This window comes from Telmatherina bonti (genome assembly GCF_933228915.1).
Source record: "Telmatherina bonti genome assembly, chromosome: 5".
Lineage (NCBI taxonomy): Eukaryota > Metazoa > Chordata > Actinopteri > Atheriniformes > Telmatherinidae > Telmatherina > Telmatherina bonti.
Window position 1 is genome coordinate 13,438,242 of NC_136623.1, and position 20,167 is coordinate 13,458,408.

Here is a 20,167-nt window from a genome sequence, read left to right on the forward strand (position 1 = left end):
CACCGCGACACATTTACAAAAGATTACTGTATTGCAATAGGAGTTAAAATCAGTAATGAATTTAGTAATAAAAAGGAACGATTCATAGATTTGCCTAAATTATTTTGAATAATGTGTCACTATCATAGACTAAATAAAAAAAGGTCACTGCGCTGGAGAACATTTTGCGACGTTTCGCGTCATTTTGCGTCATTTCCGACTTGCTACTTAGCAACCGTGAACGCTCAGAACACGGCTATGGAAGATTGCTTGTTAGCCTGCTAGCCACAGAGCTAGCGGGAACAACACAAACACTTTGTGATGGCCGATGAAGATCTGGACAATCTGTTGGATGAAGTTGAGAAAAAGTTTTGTCGCAACGTTTCCGTGGCATGTTCAACTCGCGCAGACTCGACCGAGGCAATGAAAAGCGATAAAGACGAACAGAGACAACACAGGTAAAGGTGTTTTGGCTAGTGAATTAGCTACGAGCTAGTAAAAATTACTTAGGTTTTCGAGCTTTAAGGTTTTCGAGCATTAATAAGTTCCGAGTTATGCTACAAATTAGCCAAAGGTGGTTGCAAATTTCTCTAATTTTTTAATCTCACCCAGTGCCACAAAACCCGAGCAGCCAAACAGGAGCATCTCTGAGGACATTGATGCATTACTGGAAGACTTGCTAGAAGATGATTACAGGGATTCCTCTCAACCTAAGGTGAAGTTGCACAAGTTACAGCACTCTGCTGCAATACTGCAGAGAGATTTGAGGTTCACATGAAGAATAAAGCATACAAGCATAAAAGTAAAGCTTTATAAGCCACTCATGGGTAATATAGTACATCAAAACTTTAAATACACGATAACTTTGGATAACTACAGTGTAAAAATACCTTGCATATAGTTAATTTACATGACTTTTTTTTTTTTTTTTTTTTTTTTTTAAAGAAAAAGTACGGATGTATCTTTAACAATTCAGCATTTTATTTATTTTTTTCATATAGAACACCTTAAACCATGACAAAGCTCTCGATGAGGTGTAGGTGTTCTACTAGCAAGCCTATTTATGAATTTGCTGGAATTGATGTCTGTAAAGTGCCTTGAGACAGCATTGTTGTGAAGTGGTGCTATACAAATAAAGCTGAATTTAATTTAATTGAATTTTGTGACTGTTTTTAGAAGATAAACATTAGTAAATCCACTGGCGTGCCAAATTAGGGAAAATAATCTGACATTTCTTTCAGAAATAGTTTTCTTTAGGTGAAAAATCAATTTATGTTGGTATTTTTACAAGAATCAATTTTCTGATTTTTTTTTATTTATTTATTTATTTTTTAAAACAGATTTTGTCCAGTAAAGTAGTGGAGGTTTGTGATTCTGCCATCTGTGGACAGGTTTACACAGTACCAAGCAGAATCAGGGAAGATGTAGGGTTTGAAATGAGACCCACACAGAGTCTTATGGCAGTAGCACAAAGCTGTAATTTTCATAAACAAATTTAATTTTCTTTTATAAATTCTGAGATTGACATCATTGTGAAGCAGCTGCCTAATCGCCTTCTAATCTTAATCTACCCGTGAATATTAATAAGAAAAATATACAAGATTAAAATAATACACTGGCAGCATCCAGGTTTGTTTATTTGACTAAATTTCTTTGAGTGTACTGCTCAGTTAAGTGCTAAACAATAAGATAAATATGCAGGTTTTATACTTTATATTTCAATGTAGTTAAACCCTTATTGTTCATTTCAGACTGAAAGGTTTAGTAAAGAACCAGAAGTGGAGAAGAAGCTCTCATTTCAGTCTGGAGGGAGAAAGTAAGTTATTCTGTCTGCTTACAGTTTATGAGTAGAAAATATTAATGGATTTTTATAATTACAGAGTAAAATCAGAGGGAAGAGTCATTATTAGCCCTTTGTTGTATCTTTGCCCCCTTTAAGAAACATTCAGCCCACTTATTTATGGCTGGATAGTTATAATCAAAAGAAAAGTCAGAGACTGGAGATGGAAACTAGCAAAGGTTAAATCTGGTATAAGGGATCTTTTGATAATGTTTTTACACATGGTCCCTGACAAATTAATTAACTAACATTGTTGCTGAACAGCTATAAGTAGAAACTGTGCTTTTTTTTTGTAATTTCTCTCAAATTACAACACGAAATTGGCATCATTCCTGTTCCTATGGAAACCGATTTTCTTGCACTGTTTTGAGCTGGGAGACGATCTGCACCCTCTGCTCTGCATCCAGGTGCTGTCCTGTTTTTATTGGCGGGAGTTCAGTCCCAAACGGCATTGGAACAGCCACATCCAAGAGGTGGGAAACATATGTTCATGCTGATAAAATCTGCCGTTTCATGTATGTTTTGGTTTGATAAGATACAGAACTTTAGTATTCTTAACTTTTTGATTTATTTGTTGTTTGGATCGTGCAGGTTTTGTAAAGTACAGATGGATTTTATGTCAGAAAACCATCTTTTTGTTTGTTTTGTATAATAAAACTGACTGACCATGTGTATCAATAGGACATGCGACCAGTTGAGGTGTTTATCTTGTGACTTCCGGGTGCTGATGTTTGATGATTATGAGTGGGATGCGTCCTGTGATTACCTGTTCCTCAGGTGAGTTTAACGATGTCCTGTAACACTGTTTTCACAAAAGCGAAACTCATTTACACAGAACATAAAAGCAACATATACTTCATGAAGAAAATTTTATTTGATGTAATATACTAAGGCTACATGACTTGCTAAAAGAGATTCTTTCCACTCTCTGGCTTTTAAGCTTTCTTTATAATCACATTCAGTTTTGATTCAGTTCATCTCAAGTCCCCACAGTATCCGGAAGCGGTGATTAAAAACAAACAAAAAAAAACCCCAAAATGTGTGGTCAACATCTTTCCTGTTACTGTGGAGGCCAGACGTTTGACACAATCTGCCAGGTGTTAGGCTGTGTTTTGACAGGAACCAGCAGTGTGTGAAACTGAATGAGGTCACTGTTGATCCAGTGAGGTCAGCAATTTGGAGAAAAAAAACTGCTCCTGGCTGTTAAACGTGATGCAATCACATCTGATATGGTGCTTTTTTTATTTCTAAAAAAGAAAGACATATTTTCTTTAATATGGCTATTTCTCAAACATTTTGACTAAAAATAACTTATATTTTGTGGTCTTGTCTTGCAATGTTACAATGTTGAGTGGTTGTTTCATAAGGCGGATGTCATAATACATTTCAGTTTCTGACTACATTACCAATGTGACTGTGTGTTTTAAGCTACACTTTAATAATAAAAAAAAAGAAAAACTAAATGCCAACCTATATCTGCGTGTCCTCATGCAATCTGTTGATCTGAATAAGTCTCTTCTAAAAGACAGGGTTCTCGCTGGGTTTTCACTGAGAAGATATCAATATTTCTCAACATAAAATAGGTATAAAAGCCTTTTATGTCCTCTGCTATGTTGCTGAAGCCTCTTAATATCTCAGCAGAAATTCTGCTTTTCAATAAACTATATCAAATGATACACACTGACAGAAATAGTTTAATAATGAAAATCCATAAGCTGTTTCAGGTTCTGTTTTCTTATTTATGATTTTTTTAGGCCAGAAGATGGCAGTATTAAACTATGGAGCTGTTACTGTGTTCATCTTCACAGTTCTTTCTTTTCCCCAATATTCAGCCACCTACAGAATCATAAACCAGTATAAACTGTAAGAATGAGGTGACCATGTTTGTTAATCATTCAAGAACCTCATCCGCCCGCGTCCAGGCCAAACCATGGCAGCAGTGAGATTTTCCTCCCAATGGTAACAATTCTGCATCTGCAGATCAGCGTGACTTGAATATAAATAAGCAGAATAATTGTTGTTTTATCTTGCATCTACTTCCTCGCTCAAATCCAATTTAAGAGTCTAAACTTGAGACACGTCGGATAGATACTTTGATTTTCTTCCTCTCTGAAATGTAAATCTTTACATAATATTGCATTTTTCCTTTTCTTCATTGCTTTCTTTTTATCTTTTCCTGACAATGCTAACCTCTGAGGTTATGTTGGTTATCTAGTCCTTCCATTCTTTTACACCAAACCAAAACATGCCACTAAAAGTCTGTAAAGTAAACAGCTTTTCAACAATGAGATTTTAGGAAAAAAGTCAACATGTTTAATAAATGATAAACAATGACAAAAAGTAATGAAATCCACACATCACTTAACATCCTGAATATTCTTTGAGCTTGCAAAGAAATATTGAGTTGGACCGCTTTGATTATTTTAACTAAAGTTCTGTGATGTGAGAGCTATAACTCTGTAAGCAGTTTACTAAAAATCTCCCTTTTCAGACTAAGGAGGTCTTTTTTTGATGCCACTTTACAGCTCTTGATATTATCAAAGATTGATCCTTTGAGCAGAGTTAAGTCAACCCTGAAAGAGTATTGATGTTCCCCGTCCAGCCTCACGTTTTCATCCGATTATGATAATGTGAGAAATTAGCTCTGCATAATTTGATTACTTGAGCTGTATAAAATCACCCAGAGATCACTGCACAAACTTATCGTGATGACTCTCATTTCACTTTCCAATTACGCTGATAATAGCCTCATTTTGTGCTCATGTGCAGCAGCTGGAGGGAGAAAAAAAAAACAGCTGCTTCATTTATTACCGTTACTGTGCCTGACAAGCCACAGCCGAACACAAACACACGGAAGATGATGGCTTGTGCAGGTGCGTCGACACTTCGATTGAACACTCAGTCTGGGCTTTGTCTTATGTCTTCCTCTGAGAGAGTCATTCACTTTGTGCTTGTCAACACAACTACTGATTTACTGCCACAAAGGACTCACACATGTCGCAGAGGTTTAGTGGACCTTCATGTCAGCGTTATTTATTCAGTTCGAAAGCACTGTGGTGAAACTTTTAAACACAGTTCATTTGGAATTTGTTCATAAGAAATAAGAAAATTTACATACTTTTGCAAAAGCAATACCAAGGAGATTTGTAAATAGAGAGAAAATGTGGTGGTGCACATATTAGGTAAAACAAGATGTTATTTACCGTTGAACACAGAAAACGTCAAACGCTGAAAGTGAGAAGCTTGACTTTCATGAAAAATGTGTAAATTTCAGCTAGCAGCAAGTTTTAATAAAGTTGAGAAAGGCTAACTAAAATCTCGAGGAAAAAAAAAAAATCTGGAGAAGCATCTTAAAGCTCATCAGGTTCATTTTCAACAAGTCAGATGTCATTCATTCATTCATTCATTCATTTTCTGAACCGCTTAATCCAATTCAGGGTCGCGGGGAAGCTGGAGCCTATCCCAGCTGGCTTTGGGCGACAGGCAGGGTACACCCTGGACAGCTCGCCAGTCCATCGCAGGGCCACACAGAGATACACAACCACTCACGCTCACACTCATTCTTATGGGCAATTTAGAGTAATCAATTGACCTCTCTTCTGCAGTATCTTTCCCACAAGTCAGATGTCATTGAATATAAAAACTTGACTCCTTAAGAGGTGAAGTCTCTTCTGCAGTATCTTTCCCAAAAGTAAAATTGTGAATTTTCAAAAGAGTCAAGTGGAAAACTGTTCTGTAGTCAGATAAAGTGAAATTTGACATTTTTGGATTGGGAATTATGGACGCTTTGTCCTCTGGACTAATGAGAAGATATGCATCTGTGATGCGTGGTAATGCCTGCGGAAAGGCACCATCACTGCTGATATAAAAATTCAGGTTTTAGAGAAACACGCTCCCATCTTTTCAGAGGAAGCCTTACTTACGTCAGCGACACATTATTTAATTGCATGCTGGATCTATCACAGCAGCATGGATGTTATTGTGGAGCCTGTTCCAGCAGCAGATGCGGGTTTACATCCTGGACAGGTTATCAGTCCGTCACAGGGCCAATACATGGATGGATGTCCACTCATGCTCTCTCTGTTTGAGTGAATTAAATATCACTAATCAACCTAACATGCACATTTTCACTTTTGGAGTGTGAGAGGAAGTACCTGGAGAGAATCCACTCATGCACTGGAAAAACATGCAAACAGGAAGGCCCCAGCGGAGAATCGGACAAGAAACCTTTTTCATGTGGAACAACAGTGCTCTAATGTTATTAAAGAAGCAGTAAAAAAATCTCCTGTTTTCTTCCTTTCACAGTTATTCATGTCCCTCAGTGTCGTTTAGCAGTAATGGAAACATGACTCTTGTCACTTATCAACTGGAGCGAACACAGACCCAAATTAAGTTTAAAAAAAAAAAAAAACGCACACATTTAAATAACCAAAGCTTCTCATACAGAAAAACTGGCAGGAGGAACCACCTGCTGGTACAAAGAGACATGATGGACCCATTCTATCAGCCTGCACGGAGGCTGCCAACTCGCTCTCAGCCCCGCTGAGTTTGGCTGGCCCTCTCAGTCTGGTCAAAAATAATGCGAATGAATCATCAGATGCCATCTTTTCCTGTTGTAGTTATCTGGAGGGTTTTCTCTATGAGTGAGTGGTTACTGCGCTGCTTCTAGTGATGGGAAAGCAGCCAATCATTTTGTTTTGTTTTCACCAGCTCTGCAGCACCTTTTGGTCTTGGCTTTAGGAGCATGTTTTAACTGCTCATTTCTGTCCAGCTGCAGGCGGTCGCCACTGTTTTATTTATCACATTTTATTTTCATTTTAGTTTTTCTTTTAATTCAACGTTGGCTGATGTGTTTATTCTAATGTTAATACTGATCTTGATTTTGATAAACAGTCTGATAAAGATTTTATTGTTGCTAAAAAAAATAACAATAAATGGAAATAAAAGAGAAATGTGAAAAAACAACAAAAAACAATGTATAAGATTAAATAGATGAAAATTAATAAAGTGGGAATAATAGATAAAAGAATAAATAAACAAATCAAAAAAGAAAAAATTACACTTAATTAATTAATCAATTAATAAATAAATAGATTTATTTATGGTTATGGCAGGTTCGGCCTTCCATATGTCTTTGTCTAAAAACTTTCAAATCATAACTGCATCACAGTCAGTGTGCAGTTAAACACCTCGCAAACTTTCCACACTCAGCATTTCCAAGGGTCAAGTTGTGCTTTAACCAAATTTATCTCAAAGCAAAAGGAAAAGTTGGCCATTACAGAGATGTGGTTAGAGTAAAATATTTTAGATAGAGGCCAATTCTGCTCTGTAGAAATGACCATATGTACCTCCACACAGCAGATCCTCCTTCTCTGAAAGTGACAGAACAGATATGACGCAGAAATGAACCCCAAGGCTGTTTGACAGCTAAAAGTAATTCAGAGGAAGTACACTGCCACTCAATTTCTTTTTCTACAGCAGCTCTCACATTAAACTACTTCTCTTTTTACTTTCCCGTTTCTGTGGCCAGACAGAAAAACAAGTTTTAAATGGTGGATTGATTGCATCTCATGCTAGTCTACATTGCAATCAAATCATTGTCTGAGGGGAAAAAAGGGCAGTCATTACTGCTCTGTGGGACTTAGAGACACCCAAAGGGTTGCCTTCCAAAAGTATGCACAAAACACATCTGCTGTCATATATAAAAGAGATGAAAATAAGATGGAAATGTGCTTTGAATTTGCAAGGAAAAGGGATTAAAATTGTCTTAACAGATGAAAACAGTTTAAAATGAGCTGTCAATGTTTTCAACTGATACACAAATTGTGTGGCAAAAAAAAGTTGGGATGCGGATTCTGTCACATCTGGATAAAAACGGCATACCATAATATGCTAAACTCACAAAACCATATTTTACATCCAACAGAACAAATATTAGGTTGAGTGTGACATATTATACTGTATTTAGTTTTACTTTGTTGCAATTGCTTGATCTTTTAACTATTTAGGTGCAGAGTTTTCAGTTTTTAAGGCATATTGTGAATGGAAAAGTGTTACAAGTAAACTAGTTTATGATGGGAGTGAAATCACTCATCTAATTTTGTATTGTGACATTACTGGTTGGCGGCCATTATTTCCATTGGTTTCACAGTGAACATGTTGATCAGTGGTTTAGTTTAGTATTAATCAGATCTTCATGAATATCCAGTTGTGTCTTTAAATGTCTGATCCATCTGTGGTGCACTTCCTCATTTTTCAAATACACCCAGCCATCATCATGGATATTTATGGTGCTGTTTGGACCTCTGCTGCTGACATCCTTCCCCGCCTCCTTGCCTGTTACGTTGAAGCATCGCATGTCCTCCATGTTGTGGTGGAAAGTGGTAAAAGGGTCAAGCTCTCTTTCTGGAAATGTGACCTGGTGCTTGTTGGGACTTTGGCGCCAACAGTCTAGAAACATCTGGGAACTAAGGAAACCAGTTGCTGAGCCTTTGTAAGATGAATGTTGTCACATTCTTGACTGAAATAAGATTCTCCTGAAAAGACCTGAGTTTTCTTAAGATATTTTTACAAATCGCTTTTTAAGCCAGGAGGGATGCACCTTGGAGGCCAGTAAAAGGAATAGTGACAGGTTTGAAATATACCCACTTTGATGTGCGCTTGCTTACACATCAAACTGGAATCACTTAGCACATCACTAATGACTGGTGTTTGTGTGTGTAGAGCACACTGATATGAGGCTAAACCTCTTTGCTTGGCATGTGTGAATCACTGACGATCAGCAACGATGATTTAATGAGCTCATGCAATTATTTCTATGACAGAATCATCCTTGTTTTTAATGCAGTGCTGCCAGTAATCCCAAATATCAGTGGCAACATTACTGATTGTCAGCCATGTCCCATCCACACAGTTTTCAGATTACTTGATCCTTTGGTGATCTCATGTACTATAGATCAAGCCTTTTTTTCATAACTTGTCCTGTCCAGCATTAAAGTAAGCAGAATGGTGCCCACTCTTGATAATTTAAGTGTTATTCCTTAGTTTTTAATCAGTCTTTTGCAAAAGTAAAACAGAAAACAGAGAGAAAAGAGAGGGAAGAAAAAAGACAAGTAACAGAATAAGATGTTCAAATTAAACAGGAAAAGAAAACCAGACTAAACCTGTAAAGAGACAGAAAACCACCTGCAATGTCTTAAAAAAAAAAAAAAAAAAAAAGAAAAAGCTGACAATCATCAGGAGCACCTATAAAAAGACAAGTTGGAAAAAAAAATCATGAATCACAACAACAAAAGCATTAGCAACACAAATAAACAACATAACCATAACTGTGGTTGTTGGTGTTTCAGCCCACAGGACGACACAGTGACTGTCTCAGCAGGTTGGTAGCTGTGGGGGCAAACTGTCAGTAGTGTCAGTGATTGTTCAAATGTGACCAGGTTCCCTGCAAAGGTCATATGGCAGACCATGTGACCCTCAGGACCTGGAAAACCAGCTGACATCTCAGAACACGTATCCCAGCCAGCCCACCACAGAGACAACCACACACCCTTTGGAAAGTTGCATAGAAAGGCCCCAGTCAGAGCGCCCTGTAGCCGTGAAGCACATGCCCCTGGAGGCCAAGGACAGCAGCTGCCAGAACAACCCAGGCAATGATCCCACAGCAGCGGACAGGGTGTAGGGCCCAGGGCCTCAGGAGACCAAGAGTGACCTCTTATATCGTATATCGTCACAGGCATTTAGGGCTGTGATGATATGCTTTAGTCCCAATTCAATACAGACTTTTTTGGGTGCCGATTCGATTTAAAATGCAATTCTCACAACTCCTCAATATTGCTGATTTTTGTAGGCTAAAACCAAAAAAATCTGTACAAAACTTTTTTTGCTTGTATTTTTTCTAGATTTCAATTGGGAAGAAACAGCACAGTGGCCAGATCATCATTCTGCTGTTATATTGCCCAAGAAGAACAAGTAAAAAGCTCAAGAGAAACAATAAAAATGACAACCATTTTATAATGGATTATTTGTACTTATTTAAAAAAATCTATTTTAAATTTGTGAAGCAAAAAAATCTAGATATTCAATTTTTTTGATTAAATTTTCCCAGACCTTCTGGATAGCCACTCAACGTGGGTCAGCCACCACCCCAATACCCAAATCAGGCACACCGGGGCCCACAGAACTTCACTAATGAAATAGTACAATATCTTAATATCTCTCCTATGTTTATAAAAGAAGAAAAATCACCGCGTTCTGTTTATATTATTGTTTTCACAGCATCATCGCTTTTTGAAAGCTACTATTGTAGGAATTGTGCAGCCGGTTTCACGAGTTACAATGAATTATAGCTCTGGCTGGAGTGCATAAAAAAACAGTTTGACAAAATTCAATTAGTTATTTCTTTTTTTTTTTTTTCTTTTCAGAAGTCCTGACAAAATACTTAAAGGCTACCAGACATTCAGAATAACTTGGCCACAATTCAACTTTTTCCCACAAACTAAAAACATGTACATCTGGACCGTTGACATTTTATCACTTAGCATTTTTCCTCTGCAAGCGTGCAATTTACTTTTAATGTGACTTGAAGTTCACAGCACTTTGAAACACTCAGGAGCACTCAAGTTGATGAGTTTGCCCTTCATGTTGCGCCAGCTACATCACCCAGAAAGCTGCGGTTCTCTGGCAGTAGAGCTCCAACACTCCTGCTTGAAATATTGAAACAAATAAAGGAACTTGGTGGAAGATGCTAAAAATGTGTTTACTGGTACAGAAATCTGACAGAGATTGCACCCTTTAATGGCTGCTTCCTCTATTTAAGGGAAATCTATGATTAAATCTCATGATACAGACTTGGCTAAAGGTCAAGCTGCTAAGCTGTAATTTAAGACCTCTCAGTTGATTCTTTTTTTTTTTTTTTTTTTTTTTTTTTTTACACAAATGTCAGATTTCGTAGTTTTTATTTTATCACTGAGGAATATTTGTAAGTATTCCCCATCTGCTTCCTCTTAATACTCTGTATTATATTACATGCAAGTCATATCTTATTGTGATCTGTTGCTACCTACACCTGAGGCTTACATGACAACTTATGCAATGACAGCATGTTAGATTTGTTGCATCTTTGGAAAGCAGAAATGAATATGCTTAGAATAAAAAAATAAAAAAAAGTCAGGAATTGATTTTGTGAAAAAACTGTTGGCGTTAACATGTATTTTTATTTTCCTTTCAGCAGTGTACATTTTCATTATTTAAGCTGTGGACATTTGTACAAATGTTTCTTGTTTAGGCTAAGTTACAGAAGTAAATTGTACTGAAAAATCTATATATATTTTAAAACTTAAGTCATAAAGGTTTTTGTTTTGTCAGTAAATAGTAAATATGTCAGAATATTTCATTAATGACTAATTCTTTACGTGTGGATTTTGCTTATGTTCGTCCACTATTTAATGCTGGAATATTGAGCTGCACCATGATTTCAGTGGGGGTGCACGGATCTAACATCTTCAGAGCTAATACTAACTTCTTAACTTCAAGTCAGTCGTTCTACTGATGCAAAGTTCAGTCTGATACCGCTGCTTCCTCAAACACTGTATAAGATCTATCATTTAAATCAAGGATGAAAATGTTTGTTTGGCAGCTGTGAAATGTTGGAAAAGCATCTGGTCAGTGAGTTGCAGTGGTTTCAGCCTGCTCATTATGCTTGCTGTGGTAGATTTGCTGTCCAGGTCCTGGTAAATATCGAAAGTAGCATTTAATAATAAGAATATAATAAGATAGACTTAGACTTAGACAGACTTTATTCATCCACAAGGGAAATTCTGTTGTCACAGTAGCTCAGAACAGCAATAGAGGAAGAAATAGAACAGCAATAGTAGGTAAGAAAAAAAAAAGTAAATAATAAAATAGAATAGGTACTATCCATAAAGCAATATGGAATATGTACACTTTTACAAAGATAAAAGATAAATAAAACTATCTAAAGTAAAATTGGCAATATAGAATATGGAAATTTAGAAATTTACAATATATACAACATGTGACTAAAAGCAGTGCCAGTTTACACAGGGGCTTTGAAATGAATGTTAGTTATCTGTCACAAAGTGGGGAGTTATTGTACATCTGTATAGAGAATGGTAAGAATGTGTTCTTGTAGCGCTCACTGTGACAGCGCAGCTGTAAAAGTCTATTGGAGAAGGAGCTCCTTTGCCCCTCTACAGTCCGGTGGAGTGGATGAGCAGGATTTTCCATAATAGAGAGCAGTTTGTCCAGAGTCCCCCTGTCCCTCACTGTCACAAATGTCTCCAGTTGACAGCCAACCACCTGTCCAGCTTTGCAGATCAGTTTGTCAATCCGAGAGATGTCCCTTTTGGATGTACTGCCCCAGCAGGCCACAGCGAAGTACAGGGCGCTGGAGACCACAGACTGGTAAAAGATCTCCAGCAGTTTACTGCACACATTGAAAGACCTGAGCTTCCTCAGGAAGTACAGTCTGCTCATGCCCTTCTTGTAAACAGCATTACAGTTGTCCCTCCAGTCTAGTCTGCTGTTCACATGGACTCCGAGATATTTGTAGCAGTCCACTATCTCCACCTCTGAGCCCTGGATGGTGATGGGCTCCACTGGTGTCCTCTTTCTCCTGAAGTCGATGACCAGCTCCTTTGTCTTGTCCACATTCAGGAGCAGATGGTTAGCCTGGGACCACTTCACAAAGTCTGCAATCAGTGTCCTGTACTCCATCTCCTGTCCATCCCCGATACACCCCACCACCACAGAGTCATCAGAGAACTTCTGCAGGTGGCAGGACCCGGAGCTGTACTGGAAATCAGAGGTGTACAGAGTGAACAGGAAAGGAGACAGGACAGTGCCCTGCGGAGCTCCTACATTACTGACCACAGTATCAGACAGGGTGTTCCCCAGCCACACATACTGAGGCCTGCCAGACAGGTAGTCAGCAATCCAGGAGACAGTGGAGGAGCTGACACCCATCCCGAGCAGCTTGTCACTCATCAAAACAGGCTGAATAGTGTTAAAGGCACTCGAGAAATCAAAAAACATGATTCTCACCGAGCCTTTAACACTATCCAGGTGTGAGTGAGCACGCTGCAGAAGATAGATGACAGCATCACCCACACTAAGTTGAGCCTGATATGCAAAATGTAAAGGGTCCAGTAAAGGGCAGATGACACGAGGGGTCTCAGCTGGGCCAGGACGAGTCTCTCAAACACCTTCATCACGTGAGATGTCAGTGCAGCCGGTCTGAAGTCATTGAGGCCAGATGGGACGGGCCTCTTTGGTACTGGTACTATACAGGAGGTCTTCCATAGCACCGGTATCTTCTCCAGCTTCAGACTCAGGTTGAAGATGAGGTGCAGGACTCCAGTCAGCTGAGCAGCACAAGTCTTCAGGACCCATGGGTTGACTTGGTCTGGTCCAGGAGACTTGTTCTGACGAACCTTTTCCAGCTGCTTCCTCACCTGGCTGGCTGTCAATGTCAGAGGGGACGTTTCCTCTGTGGGGGTGGGGGCAGGTAGGGGGGTAGAGGTGTTGAGCTGCGACAGGGGGGCAGGTAGGGGGGCAGGGGTGTTGAGCTGGGACAAGGGGGCTGAAGGTGAGGGTTGTTTGTCCGTCTGAGTGCTCTGTGGGGAGGTGTGTGTAGACGGTCCAGGAAGTGTGAGTACAGGAGGGGAGGAGGAGGGGGCAACAGGAGGTGAGAGGCTAAATCTGTTGAAATGCAGATTGAGTCGTTCAGCCATGTCCTCTCCACCATCCTGTTGTTTGGCTTTGGTGTTGAAGCCAGTGATGGACTTTACACCCCTCCAAACCTCTCTGGTGTTGTTCTGTTGGAGCTTGGCCTCCAGCTTCCTCCCATAAACACTCCTACACTCCCTTAGTCTGACCTTGATCTGTCCCTGTATCTCTTTCAACTTGTCCTTATCACCAGACGCAAAAGCCCTCTTCTTCTGATTAAGAAGACCCTTCAGCTGACTGGTGATCCAGGGCTTGTTGTTCGGATAACAGCTGACAGTCTGAGTAGGCACAGCTACATCCTCACAGAAGTTGATGTAGTACGTGATGCAGTCCGTTAAACTGTTGATGTCCTCCCCATGGTCCTGACAGAGCACATCCCAGTCTGTAGTGCCAAAGCAGTCCTGCAGCGCCTCAGTGGCCCCCTGGCTCCACTTCCTCACAGTTCTAGTGGAAACAGGAAGCCTCTTCACAACAGGGACATACTCCGGTGACATCCAGATAAGGTTATGATCCGATCGGCCGAGGGGGGGCAGGGCAGTGGAGCTGTATGCATCCTTGGAATTAGCATACAGCAGGTCCAAAGTTTTATTGTCCCGTGTGACACAGTTCACAAACTGATTAAAGGTGGGCAGGACAGAGTCAAGAGAAACATGATTAAAATCCCCAGAAATAAGGACGAGGGCCTCCGGATGTTTAGCCTGTAGTCCTGCTACAGTGGAGTGTAAAGTGTCACACGCAGCAGCCTCGTCCGCTGAGGGCGGAATGTAGACTCCAATGAACTGCACAGATGTGAATTCCCTTGGTAAATAATAAGGACGTAATCCCACAGCCAAAAGCTCAATGTCCGGTGAGCAGACACGCTCCTTCACAGTAGCGTGTCTGCTCACCGGACATTGAGCTTTTGGCTGTGGGATTACTAATAGTTAATAGATAATAGTAATAATAATAGTAAGACCTGTATTAGTTCATAGTATTTGATTTTTAACTCATAACTGGCTTAATTACAAGTACTGTGTTTTGGTAATATATATAAAAAAGCGAAATTAAGGATTTTAGGAATAAGAAGCCTACTTACGCTTGGTACTTTATTGAGAAAACCTGTGCACCTGCTCATTTATGCAGTTATCGAATCAACCAATCATGTTGAAGCAGGGCAGTGCATCAAATCCAACAGATAAAGGTCAGGAGCCTCAGCAAATGTTTGACAAGGTGCCCCAAGGCTGCAAGTGTTGGGTTCAGAGTAGAGCATTGTGAGAATTAATCCAAGTTTAATCAGCTGGACTGACAAGTTGTGGTGCTACCGTGAAGGGACTATTTTCTGGACACCAGACTCTATTCTTTTGTTCAGTTTTATTTTTAATGCTGCAGATTGAATTTATTAAAGCTTATTAGAGCTTAGCTTGCCAAACTTAGCTTTTGAAAGAATAAACACTTTATTAAAAAAAAAACAATATCTGTACCTTCAAAATGGTGTGATTGACCAAGCGTGTTGCAAAAACAAAGCACAAAGGGAAAGAAGCTGAGAGAAGATGCTCTAATTGTTTAGATTATTGCAGGTTTAATGGAATATTTATAGATGAAATGTCTTGGCGACTTGTTAAAATGCACATTACCTTTGGAATTCCAGATGGAAACATGTTTCCTCTGTCATCATTTATATATCCTGGTTTAAATGGTTGGCATTTGAGAATCTGACCTTGATAACTGGTTATGAATGTCAGAAAAATACCCCAAAATGTTCACATCCCAAACAGTTTTCATTTAATTGCTAAATCCGTATTCTATCAGTAATCTAAATGGTCTGCTGTGTAATGGTACATGAACAATTTGTTTCTGATTGATGTGGACAAACTGCATTTTTAATAATGAAATTTTCCATTCACAATGAAGGTTATCACAGGACAAGACTGTTTCTTTTCCCTCCGCAGCTCGGAAACTTCTCCTTTCAGCAGAATTTTAATTAGCAGCCAGCACACATTATTAAATCTCTTATTGAATTTGAAATGAAAGAATTAATTTAGTGTCTCCCAGTAAGGAGTTTTTCTCTGCAAGTTGAGAATGCTAAGGTCATGTCCTCCGTAATGATTAAACATTTTGCCTTATTCTGTCTCTTGTTGGCAGGAACAACATGCCAGACCGGCAGAAGCTCAGGACAAAGCTGAAGAAGAGGAGAGGATCGCGGGCGTACGCCTGCCAGTGCAGCTGGTTGTCCACATCAGAGCCCACTGACCTCAGGGATCAACCTCAGCTCAGATGGGTCTGTGGCAAACACCAGGACGGATGTTGACTCCTCACAGCTACCAACACACCCTTCACTGATGGTCTAAAACCAACAGCGTTGCTCATTTTTCTCTTTGGTTTTGTTTGTTTTGGGACTTTTTTTCCACTTTGAATCCAACCGAGACATCCTGAAGATGATTTTTCTGTGGAACTGATCCAAATACTTATTGAATGGTTTTAGTATTTTATCAGAAAGTGATAAATCAGGTTTCATGTTTTATATCAGTGAAATGAAATGAAAGGGGGGAAAAAAAGTGGGAAACTAGTGTCCCATATATCCACGAAAGCATCAGATTTATAGAGACGTTTATATGATGGAAGTTGTTGGATTCCTGAAAAGTAAATCTAACAGTTGACATCATCCACTAGTTTGTGAAGCAGAAGGGAAGGCGTTTGGACGCCACGGTGGTACTGGAGAGTGATCAATGAGACTTGATGACTGACACATTGGCTTGGTACATACTCCACGAGAAGCAAGAACGTTGTTCTTGCTCTTGAAGTTGCAAGAACAAGGGGAAAAAAGTTTTTTTGTTTAGTTAATTTGAACAAACTCCACAAGAAGCTTCATCTGCAACGGGGCGGGGATCACTGCGAGGGGGCGATTTCTATGCTTTTATGTGCAATGAACCTAGTTTTTTATATTTAATAAGAATATAATCCACGGTAGGGTGGGGTTTGTGCACCTGGCTGGGTCCGTGTGCTTAAACGCCACATATAAAAATTGTGTTACCTTCTCCCCACTTTGATCGACATGAATCAACATTGTTTTGTTAAAAGAATTTGTTTAACCGGCATCAGCAAAATGCCGAAATCGGCAACCGTCCACTTCATGCTTTCTCCGCGTTAACCACGCCCACCTCAGATGTCCAACCAATCACACAATATTTCTCAGAGATACACAAGAAAAGTGTTAAGCGAAGGCATGCTACTGTACTGTACTGCATGCCAAACTGATGGAACAACAACTCGATGTGTCGAGAACTGTCTTCAGCCACGTCCGCGAGAACAAAATGACGTCATTTTCTTTTCTTCCTTCTGTTCCTGGAGAACAAGGGAAAAATTCTTGCTGCTCACGGAGTATGTAGCAAATTGTTGTTTTTTCCTCTTTCCTCTGAGCTCTTTATGACGTGTGTATGTTGGATTAATAACTGATCTATATAATAACCCTGCTACTGTGGATGTCATGTCTGTATATCTCTACAGTTTTATAGTAGAAGTTTTGAGTCCACAGCCTCACATTTGTCAAGAACGGTTTATTATGAAGTATTTTAAGTGTCAACAGCCTGAAATGGCTGGACGGTCGGAGGAGGAGGAGTTCTGGAAAAACTGAGACAGAATGAGGATGCTGATGTGAGCTCTGTCAGTATTTCATCGTTATTGTTACGTTCTTCATCTCAGTGAGCTAGGGGATGTGAGGGAAACTCATTTCAGTTCAATTTCCACTGTTTGTCAGATTACTTAGTCACAAGCCTAGCTCGCATATTGGTTGCACTTTAACAGTAGAAAAAAAAGATGTCTTCATTAACTTGCCGGTTTCTTCCTGTAATTCACACATGCCAAACGGAGATGGCTCAGTCCTGCATCCGTGTCCTGACACACATCAAGCTGGCGCATCGGCGGAGTGATGCAGCACTGTTGGTTACAGCAGCGAGAATTACTTTCACACATGGTTTAGAGACTCATTGCAGGTGCATCAGTTCCGGCTTAAGGGAGGCGTACAGGCCAATATTTTCTTTGCTTTTTTTTTCAGCTCTTCATTTTCTATCACTCGGATTCCTTGAAGATGCGTCTTATCTCAAACAAAACATTGTTATCCCTTATTGCTGAACTTCATGCCACTTTAAGTTTGCTGAAGCTCCAAAATCCTGGAGCAATCAGTTTGGTTTCAGAAAACAAACGGCAGCATCATTTTGAAAGAAAGAAAGTAATATAAGATTAAACTTTGTGTTTATTCTTGTTTTTTTTTTTCTTTTCTTTTGTTTGTTCCTATCAGCTCTGAACAGAAAAATGGGACTTTTCAGCAGCTAAATGTTCCAGTCTGTTCACCGTTTGTCCACTTCGTGTGTCTGTCTGGTGCCTGGTGGTGAGGCAGGCGGTCTGCTCTGGTTTTTCTGGAAGTTCTTGTCTGAAAAAGCTTCATGCAGAGGCTGAAAACAACACATTTACAGCAGTGTGCATACGGTAAAAACACTAAATAAACAGACGGTTGAATCAGGTGAAATTAAAACTCTTTTGTGTTTCTTATCAGCATTTGTTTTAAAAACAAGCCAAATCTTAATATTTATTTATAGTAATGGAGTATGTCTTCATGTTTTCCTTTGAAGAATATCCTATATGCAGATGCCACTAGTAGCGTGCATGTTCCCCGTGGTAATTGTATGAAATCATATACTATCTAATATAAAAAATATAAGTTTTAGTATTAATCAGGCAACTCATCCTGAAGGGCACAAACAAGAACCACCATGGAGTAAATGGCAGCAGTGAAATGATCCAATAAGGGTGTAAATCGGAGCATGTCGAGTTATCAGCGATTATGTTTCCATGCAAAATGAAGTCAAACAAATGTAACGTGACGTCTTGTAATTAGACTACTGGTCCGTTGTTCATGTATGCAGGCACAGGAGTTTGTCAGAAACTGCTTTTATAAGTTTTGACATGCAGTTTGATACAGGTTGATCTATGGTGTTACATACAAAAACAACTGACAGTTTATCAGGAGATGAATTGCTGCACGCTGATCAGTGTATATAAAAACTTGTACCGGGCCGGCTTCTGGCTTTTTCTTTCTATTTTTTTATTATTTCAGTATGTATTTGTATGTTGTTTCTGTGGTCTGTTGTCATTGTCCTTTTTGTTGTCAAACATGTGCTGTGTACGTGAAAAAGAATTTCCCTTTGGGGACAATAAAGTCTAAGTCTATTTTTTTTTTTTTAACATGAATTAAACATGTTGACATGTGTGTCTGGTCAATACTGACCTTTGGTACATTTCCCACTCTAGTGTTCCCTAACAAAAGCTAATTTGGCCTCCATCCTGGATCCCATATCTTCCCTGACCTCTCTCCAACCAATAAACCTAGTCTACTGTGGAATCTAGTCGTTTCTCCTGTTCTATCGCTTCCACTCCTTCCCTTACCCCCCCCCCAGTAATGTCCTCTTGGGTTTCGTTGCTGAATCAGCCACGTTGCTGGTGTGTGACATGATGCCGTAAAACAAAACGCAGTCATCACATCATGGTGAGTTGTGGCAGTAATGTTGGTTAAACTCACCGCTCTCAGGCCTGAAACATGGTGGACATTACTCCGTGTTACCGGCAACTTTAAGACAGATTTAATCTGATTCATTGCATTATTTTCTTTTATCAACAATGTGTAAAATACCTTTATCTGAGGGGTTTTATTTTCTTGTGAAGGCTAATGAATGTGCATTACGTGTGCATAACAGATGTAGACAAAAAGGCACTGAAAAATTAAAATATTTATATAAAGTAGTTGGACTGTACTCTGGTATTTTTGACCACTTAAAGCTCTTTGCATTTAATTACCACACATTTAATGTGTATTTTATTTTAGTATCTTGCCAAAGGATTCTACAACATTTAGTCTGGGATTGAACCACCAACCTTCCAAATGACAGACGACCGCTCTTCCACTGAGCCACTGCTGCTCTATATACTTACGCAGTTAGTACTGGCAGAGGAAAACAGTTGAGGTCTTTGGTTCAGACACATTTGGTGTTAAATTTGGATTTATTAAGGTGAAAACATATTTTTGAGCCTTAAAATTGAATAAAAAGCTTTGTGATGTTACATTGCAAATAAAATCAAATGTGTTCATGTTCTTCTTTCACAGTGAATTGGCAGGATGAAATTAATCTGAGCAACTTAAAGCTGTGAATATTGAAACCTTCAGTCTATTTTATGGATCCCTCATGCTGCACATGAAGTGTCACAGGAGAGTGCATTCTTGTTTTCTATGTAAAACAAATCATACATCATTTATAGACATTAGAGACCTTTACTGAGCGAGTTTGTCTTTTCCAGAAAACAACAGAAGTGCATCAGAGCCAGCATGTGTCTGTTTGCAGTGCTGAACACATACTGTGGTTTGAACAAACAAACCCGCTGGCGAGTACTTACTCATTCAGTTTTTACTTTTTTCTTCCAGAGAAATAAAGCTTTAATCAGCATTTATAAGTGATGCCTGAGCTGTGGGGAGAGATGAACAGTGGTGCTAAATTATCTACATCCCACCTGTTGTATGTAAGTGCTCACACCATTAGTGTGTGATGTGCATCATCTCATTAAAAGATGCTCTGT

At 39.3% G+C, this 20,167-nt stretch overlaps 1 protein-coding gene across 1 annotated transcript; it reads left to right on the forward strand.

Annotated features, from left to right (window-relative positions):
* The first annotated feature begins 264 nt into the window (after positions 1-264).
* cfap418 (cilia and flagella associated protein 418) lies at positions 265-19,012 on the forward strand. The gene is made up of 6 exons (XM_079240611.1): positions 265-437; positions 592-694; positions 1,731-1,795; positions 2,227-2,292; positions 2,501-2,596; positions 15,689-19,012. Exons 1-6 carry the CDS (start codon positions 301-303, stop codon positions 15,852-15,854), a joined length of 633 nt encoding a protein of 210 aa, XP_079096737.1. The 5' UTR covers positions 265-300; the 3' UTR covers positions 15,855-19,012.
* The last annotated feature ends 1,155 nt before the right edge of the window (positions 19,013-20,167 follow it).

Coding starts and splice junctions, on each gene's coding strand:
- cfap418 (XM_079240611.1), top strand. CDS start 301: ATGGCCGATGAAGATCTGGACAATCTGTTGGATGAAGTTGAGAAAAAG. Junction 695..1,730: donor GGGATTCCTCTCAACCTAAG/GTGAAGTTGCAC, acceptor TGTTCATTTCAG/ACTGAAAGGTTTAGTAAAGA. Junction 2,293..2,500: donor GGAACAGCCACATCCAAGAG/GTGGGAAACATA, acceptor GTGTATCAATAG/GACATGCGACCAGTTGAGGT.